At 50.4% G+C, this 8,272-nt stretch overlaps 1 protein-coding gene across 3 annotated transcripts in view; it reads right to left on the minus strand.

Moving 5' to 3' along the window:
• BCL11B (BAF chromatin remodeling complex subunit BCL11B) overlaps positions 1–8,029 on the minus strand; it is a 91,338-nt gene extending 83,309 nt beyond the window's left edge. For all 3 annotated transcript variants that reach the window (XM_038545689.1, XM_038545691.1, XM_038545688.1), the window contains exon 1: positions 7,870–8,029. In XM_038545689.1, the coding sequence (XP_038401617.1) occupies positions 7,870–7,927 (58 nt within the window). In that variant the 5' untranslated portion in view covers positions 7,928–8,029. The remainder of the gene's footprint in view (positions 1–7,869) is intronic.
• Between the last annotated feature and the right edge of the window lie 243 nt (positions 8,030–8,272).

The raw sequence follows: 8,272 nt of genomic DNA on the forward strand, positions 1-8,272 counted from the left end.
CACCACCCCAGGAGGCCCTGTCTGCTCCATGCCAACCACTGAACAAGCCTCAAATGAAATTGTCGAGATTTCTGGCATCTGGCTGAAGACAGAAGGAAGACTGTGGGTGCAAGACCTTCTTGGCAACTCATGGAAATGACCTGGGTCTGGCTGAGGGGGCCTGCAGGGGAAAGCCTGAGCCTGGCCTGCATTCCAGAAAGGCAGGGGTTCCTGATCTGGGACATGGTGTGGGGTGCGGGAAGAACCTCAGTCACACAGCCCAGAGGCAGATTCTGAATGGGGAAGTCTGAAGGCGGGAGGAAGATCCCCATAGATACGCATTGCCCTACCCACCCCAGCTTGGTTTCAGGATACTTTGGCATATTGAAAACAGCTCCTTGAAAAATACCCTGACTTGAGCCATGGACTGTCCAACCTTCCCTTCCCCACACCACATCCACCTCTCTAGAACTCCAAAAACTGAGCTCAGGGAGCCTGGTCTCACACATTCAAAAGCAGGGGGTAAAAAAGGCCAAATGAATAAGGAAAACAGTGTTCAGGTGCATTCACAGATCCTGTCCATTACTAAGAGGTTACTAATAAAAACCCAAGTCCACAAAACCAAAGAATAAAGCGACCTATGTTTTGATAAATAAAATAGTTGCTTTAAAAGAAAAAAAAAAAAGTTTACCACCACAGAAACCCTTCCAAGCATGTTTAGAAGAGTCCAGAGAGCTGCAAATGCCTTAAATCTTCAGAGCCACAACAGGGATCATAATGACAGGATATAAAAGCACTCTTTGAGGCCAAATGAAGAGATTTGTTTTACTTAATGCTGTGTTTTTTTCGAAGGTGCAAAGCAGAAGAAAGAAGGACCCTCCACACAGGACACTGGACTCCAAGCCTTTAGCTGGAGGACATCCTCTGGGGATGGGAGCAAAATAGCAAGGACACAAGCCATTTCAGTATCTCATGTCCAAGGTAGAAATTTAAACATGACCTCATTTAAAAAAAAAAAAAAAAAGAAGAAGAAGAGAAAAAGCAGCACATCCATTTCTGAAGCACACGTTAATCACAGTAACATTGGCATTCAACTTTTTTGAGTCATTTTTGCACGTTGTTTTAGTAGAGAACTCATCAGGACATCCGCAAATGTATTTCTATTTCAGTGGAAGGGGGTCATAAAAAAGTTGTGTAGAACAGAACAGAGGCTTTTTTTTTTCTTTGAAGTTACTAATTTTGTGTGGTCTGGGATTTCATTATAGTTAAAATAGCTCAGGCTGGCTAATTCGACACCCAAGCAGATTATCAGCTCTCTTGGAAAAAGAAATAAAGAATGAATTTCTTGAATTTCAGCAACAACACAAAAGACTTGCATATGTCAAAATGCCCGACGAAAAAGTCCCGGTGAATGTAGCACCATTAATCAAACCTCGATCTGGTGTCACTTTTGCCAGCAAAAAAACGATGCTGTCCCCCCACCCACCCCCCCAATGGCTCCTGCAGAAGATGCAAGAAGTGTGAAGAAGTATGTCCCTCTGCTTCCGTGGGTCTGCAAATAGCCTGCTATTGGCACTTTTTATACACGCCTTGGGGAAAACTAACTGCTCGAGGGAGGAAGGCAACACACGGCTTTTCTTGGGAAGGAGTTAGAGAAACAGGGACCAGAACATGAGCAGGTCTCACAGACATCTGGCTCCCTGGGAAAGAAGAGAGGTCTGGGGAAGTGGGAGTAGGATGGGGGTGGACAGAGCAGAACACTGAGGTCCCCAGACCCACTCATGGGAGTAAATAAAGACGTGACAAAGCCATACTCAGAGCAGCTGGATGACAAGCATGCCTTCCCGGTATTCTTCTGTGCCCTCTCCCCATTAAAAAAAAAAAATCTGTCAGCATGCCTACAGCTAATACCATCTTCAGAGAAGGATGCTCAGCCGGCATAGTCACTTGACCGTGTGGTGCTGGGTGCAGTCCCCAGAGAGCATTTATTTTCCCCTGTCCTCCCCAGATGTGACCCCAGCATCAGACCTGGAATCCCAAGTCCTCAGAGAGCTCCTACTGAAGGTGGGCCCTAACCAGACAGCCAAAGGGACCTCCCCCAAGCCACAGGAGATGCAGGAAGAAGCCCCCAAAGCTAAAGAACCCCATCTCTACCCTTCCCTACAAAGATCGTTGTTTTGTTTTTGTTTTTTTGTTTTTGTTTTTTGTCAAGCATCATCATATCTGGGGTCTGTATTTAGTTACAGCTTGTGAGACTCTCCCAAGTACCAAGGCAAAGGACTGGGGATTTCTAAAGTGAATTTTTTTAACGGTCCTCTGCAGGCCAAAGGCCACTGCCCAGCCCAAGGCTGTGAGGTGACTGTGCCACTTCTGTCTCTTGAGTCGTCAAATGAGCTCGCTGCCGCGATATGCTTACAACTGGCTCGATTCAAACATTAAATGAAGTAGAGAAATCATCAGATAAATTGCTGGCCCTCTGTACTGGAGAGTGAAGGCTCTTTCTCAGCTGATGACAGCCACGAGGCTTTCGTCTGACCTGATTTATTTCTCTTTCAGGTTAGAATAAAGCACTCTTTCCTGTCTCAGGGCAACCTCTTCTGCCCATGTATTGAACTCAGGCATGAGACTCGGGGTTAACTGTGCTGTCTGCAGATTTCTTGAACTTGGAGAAGACATTATAGATCCAGAAATCCCGTGATCAAAAGCACACATATTCCCCAGCACTAAATTACACGGTTAGGAGAGAAAGAGTCTCATTAAAAGCCATCCATTAAGGGCACTGTTTGGGGTGAAAGGTATTAGCAACGCTGGGTCTAGCGAGCCTCTACTCCTTCCAAACAAAGTTTTACACGTTATTTGAGTTGGCATTTGATATCTTTGGGGAATGGTGCTATTTCCCTTAGTATAGTGGGAACATTACCTAATAAATGGAATTGAGAATCCAAGTGTTATAAAACCTGAGCTAAAAGGATTTCCATTCATCAAGCTGTTTTAGGAGCACGACTCCCAAAAAGCAGCTATTCTCCACCGTTCCCTGGGTCTGTGACATACAACACAGAAATGGACAAAATGATGTATGCTCTTCCCAGACCCCCTCATTCCATCGCGGATGCCTTAACAGCCTAATGGGATTTTCAGAGAGTCAACACCACAGACTCATAGGGGAAAACACGCCCATTCAAAATTAACCATTTTAATTGTTTAAAAATCAGGAAAAGAAGAAAAAAAAAAAAAAGAAAAATGCCCCCATCTGCCTAGCGAGGGCTTGTAAATCAATGCCAATAGCTTGAAAATAGATTTCTCAAACTTATATTCTCATTTTGTCCTGCTCGAATCTCTGTAAGAAAATCAATATTACAACTTCACACTTAAGACATTTTGCAGCAAGGCAAACTGCGTTGTCGGCTGCTGATGGAAGCCCGTTCCTGGCCCATTGTAGCGAAGGCGCCAAGCCATGACACGGGCACCGAGCTCCCCCTAGCTGCCAAGTGGCACCAGGCGCGGCTCGGCGTTTCAGGCTTGCCATCAACCCAAAGCCAATTCAACTGAAAGTTTATTTTGGAAAGTATTTTATCACAACAAGCAACAGAGAATGCAAAGCGATCAGGGAAGGAGATGGAAAGGAAAAAGGGAAGGCCTGGTGCAAGACGTGTTCTAAGCTACAAGACAGCGCCAAGAGCTCTAGCCTGATAAGGCGCTAGAAACTGGTGCTCTCTACAGTCGGAAGCGGTATCTGTAAACGAACTGTTCCGCGTGCTTCCATCTCACCTGAGACATACCGCTAATTACTGTCAGAGGCACCCAAAGCTGGTCTTTCTCTTGGGTCAGTGAGACCCGTTTGGTCCCGCACTGTGGTCAGCGGAGCGCCACACCCAGCCATCTGACCTCAGCCTCCCTCTGTGCTCCCAAGGCTGGCTTCCCCAAAGCAACTGCATTCACTCTAGTACTTGAGTAAAAGGACTCGTTTTCTTGTGTGAAATATTTTGAAGGCCACGCAAAAATCGCCAAGGCCAAAAAACAGGCAGATAGCAAGCCCCCTCCAACCAAAGAAAGAAATATGCATATGTACATAATATTCAGGGAGGGAAAGAATACCCTTTAAAAATATTAAGGGTTGTTAAAATAGGCTCACGGCTGTTTTCTCTCAGGTGTGAATTACAAATGAATAAAATCAGCCTGGCATAACACCTTTGATGAACACATTTTTATTCTCCCGTGGAATCAGAGCAGCTGACTTGTATCACACTTCTAATGATATGGGGTTCCCTTCTGTGCAGAAGGGAGACAAACTTCACTCCCCCCCTATAAACACCCCCCCCCTAAAAAAGAGAGCCCCACGGCTTACGAAATTTATCAGAGGCCCAATCTTGAAAGATTGTGGACAACTGGAGATACGCTATACCCCAGAGAGTTAAGGTCATTGAGAATCCAGCCGCCTCCAAAACACACAGTTATAGCAAAACCCAGTTTAAAAGGCAACCGTGAAATTAACACAGTTAGCCTAACTTCCGTGTCAAACCTTGGGTCTCTAGTTGTTTTTGCAAAATCGTGAATTCATACAGAAAATTACTGATCTTCCAAGGAAACCTGTTGGTAGGCTGTTGGAAAAAATCACCTTCGCCAGGGTTGTGTAATTTACCATGGACATCTTATTTTCTTCCGAAAGCCTCAGAAAGCCTCAGAGCTCCTCCGTGGACTGGACTTCATTTCCCCTCCTCTCCCTGTCTGGCATTGTGGGCTCACAGCCCTTCTCTCTGCCTGGTCAGCCACGGCCCCTCTTCTTCCCTCACTATTGTCACTGTGTTGTTTTGTGTTTGTTTTTATTAATAGCTGTGTCTGTCCTCCGCTTCTAAAAGCCATATCCATCTGGGTCAAACATCTTGAAACAAACCAGAAGCCCAGGTTTTCATCCCCAGCTGTCTCCCACCCTGTTTCATACTTTACTTCTCTTCTCTCTGGCCCTGTCTGTACATTTAAGGAGGCTCACTATAGAGCTTGTCTGCCATCCCCCCCACCACCCCGAGATTATTTGCTATTTGTATCCTCTTCATGTTTCCCAGACCAGCAGTCATCCTAAGTTACACTGTCTCTACAGAACCAGGGGGCTGCCACCCTACTGAAGATGTACCACATTGGGGGAGGGGGGGTAGTTTCCTTCACATTTAAAATGTAGAATGTGAAGCTCCCTCCAATCCCCTGGGTCAGGGCTGTGACAGCACTGGCTTTGCTGGCCAGGGCTCCAGAGCACCCTAAACCCACGACTCCTGCATCACTGTGGAGAGGCACTTCCACAGGCCATGCAGCCTAAACTGCATCCAATTCTTGCCATTCCCCTGCCTGCACTCCCACCTCCCGGGTGACACAGGACAAACAGAAAAGCCAGCTGCTTTTTGATAATAAATAGCCTTGTCTGAAAACTGGTTGGACCACTCTCTCGGCTTGACCCCCTGCACATGCCCTGGGCTCCAGTGCCCCTGAAAGGCAGGCGAGATATCCTCTGCCCCTGCCTCTTCCTCCTCACCTCTTCTCCTTTGCCTCTCTCTTCTCCCTCCCTCCCTCCCTGCTCCAGAGGCAGCGGCTTTCCCAAGCCAGCACCGCTCTGGCTCTCTCGGAGCAAGGCTGAGAGAGAGGGGGAACAAATGAAGGATGGAAGGATATTGTACCAGGCACGCCTTGTCCCCCACGAGCAGATGCCACCAGTCCTTCTGGCCAGGCAGGGCTTTCTCCTGATGTCCCAGGAATGCCAGAGGGGGAGAGAGCAAAAGCAAAGCAAACCTACCTGCTTCTTCCCCCCTTACACACAACTGCAAACACTCCTGGCTCCTTTCGCTGCTTCCAGCTTGGCAATGCAGCCCTGACAACTCCCCCTTCCCCAACCCACCCAACTTCCCCCTCCTCAAAAACAACCCTTGCAATTATACAGAGGCTATGAGGGGCAAATTGCCTCCCAGAGAAATTAACCTCTGCAAATACAGACATTGTAACAACCAGTACACCATCTAAAGGGGGTTGGGGTGCCGGAGGGATAAGGGATGGCTTCGGCTTGCTAAAGGACGAAATGTCAACTGGCCAGAAGGACCTTGATCAAACCAGGCTCAAATCTGGTTGTAAAACATTTTGTTTAAAACGCAACCAGTGCGTATTCTTTGAGGGTACAATGGTGAAAAATAAAAGAGAAGTTCTCTTCCCTCCCTCGGAAACCGCATCCCTCTCCCAAGGCGAACCCCACTTTAAAATCTATTCCCTTCCCCAGAAAAAAAAAACAATAATAAATCCACAAATTCTTACTAATGTATCTGCTGTAACAAAGGAGAGGTGGCAGCAGCAAATGCTCCGAGCAGATGGCTCCTATGCTGGGTGTTCAGGGGAGGGGAAGAGCCCCTTTATATATTTATTTATTTATTTAAATTTTTTAAAATATAACATAAATATTCGGCTCTCGGCCGCCCCGCAGCCAGTCCCCGGCTGCGGCTGGGCGCGCAGCCCTCTCCAGCTCCGCGCGGGCTGCCCGGCCCCAGCCCGACGAGGTGCTCGGAGGATTGCAAGAACACAACCTGCCCGCGGTCTCGATGGCACCCAGAGGATGTTTTATTTCTATTGCAATTTAAAAAAAAAAAAAAAAAAAAGGCAACGGCGACCTAGGCACCGCGAGAGAAAGGACCACGGGGAGATGTTCGCGCGCCGCGAAGCAGCGGCCCCGCGGGCAGCGCCGGGCAGGGAGCGCTGCGAGCCGACCTTGCCGTGCAAGTGTGCGGGGACTCGGGGCGAGCTCCCCTGCAAACACCGTACCTGGCCCGCTCGCGCTCGCTTCTTCCCTTTTCTAAATAAACCCGACTGGGGCGCTGGAAGCTGCTGCGTCTCTGCCCCGCTGCCTGACTTTGCCTGCCGGGCCACTTGCTTGAAATCTGCACGATTTCAGCCGGTGGATTTCCACCGCGACCTGCCTTGTTTATTTAGAGAAGGAAGATGAAAGATACTGAGACAGAGAGATGGATAAGAGATTGATAGGTCTCTCTCCTTTTCTTTTCTTTTCTTTTTTTTTTTTTTCTTTTTCCCCTCTATTTTACAAGCACATCCCCGTCTCCCTAATCCTAGCTGACAATCCTTTTTCCCCGTGGCGGGGCTTTTTCACCAGCCCCCAATCCCCCCACCTTTTTTTTTTTTTTTTTTTTTGGAGTGGGGGATAGAAGACAAGATCATCCCAGGAGACAGACGGAGGTGGGGAAATGGGGGGGGGGGGCATGAGCCCAGCAAACAGCCGCGCAGCTGGATTCTTTTGCAAATAGCAAGAGGAGAGGAGAGAAAGGCGGCGGCGGAATCCTAGGACCGGCGTGGCGGGCGCCCTGCCCGGCCGGGTGCAGCGGCCGGGGACTCGGAGCCGGCGGCCGCCCTCGCCCCGCGTCTCCCCTAGGCCGGAGCGCACCCCGCTCTCCTCCGCCCGCGCCTCCAGCGCGGACCCACGCGCTCGCCAACTTTTCCCCACTTCCCGGCTCCCCCCTCCCCCTCCGCTCCCCCAGCCCCCTCCCCCTCCTCTCCAAACCCCGCCACCAGCGCCGCCGCCGCCACACACGCCGCTCGGAGGGGCGAGCGTCCAGCCGGGCTCCGCGTGCACACACACCTCCTCCAGCCTGCACGCCCCCTCCCCGGCCCGGAGCCCGCTCCGCAGGCCCTCGAGCCCGAGGCGCGTCGGACTGCGCAGCGCTGCGACTCCCGGGGCTGCAAAGAAACTTTGCTATGGCCCCCCCTGCCCCCCACCCTGCTCTGGGCCGCCGCTGCGAGCTCGCGGGCGGCCTCGGCGCTCGGCCCGGCTGCGCCAGGCTCGGTGTACCCAGCCCCGGGCACCCGGAGCCCCATCCTCCGGCCCCTGGCGCGCACGCCGCAGACACTTACGGGTGATGAGCTCCCTCTGGGACAAGTGCTGCGGGTTGCCCTGTTTGCGGCGGGACATTGCCCCGGCATCTATTCTGGCATCGCCCGGAGAGCTGCACTGATGGGGGGAGCCAGGGGAGGGGGTCCGAGCCGCCGCCGCCGCCGCCGCCGCCGCTGCCGCTGCCGCCGCCGCCGCCGCCGCCGCCGCCGCGCCTCCTCGCCTCCTCCTCTGCCCGGGTTGGTGTTTTGTTTTTTTTTTTTTTTCCCCCTTTCCTCTCTTGCCCTCTCTTCCTCCTCGTCTTCTTCTGTATTTTGCTCTTTCTTCAATGCTGTTTTTTGCTTTGTTTGCAAAAAGAAAAAGAGAAGAAAAAAAAGGAAAGAAAAATCTCTCGATCTAAAATAGGAGAAAGAGGCCAAAAAAAAA

This window comes from Canis lupus, chromosome 8, assembly GCF_011100685.1.
Source record: "Canis lupus familiaris isolate Mischka breed German Shepherd chromosome 8, alternate assembly UU_Cfam_GSD_1.0, whole genome shotgun sequence".
NCBI lineage: Eukaryota > Metazoa > Chordata > Mammalia > Carnivora > Canidae > Canis > Canis lupus.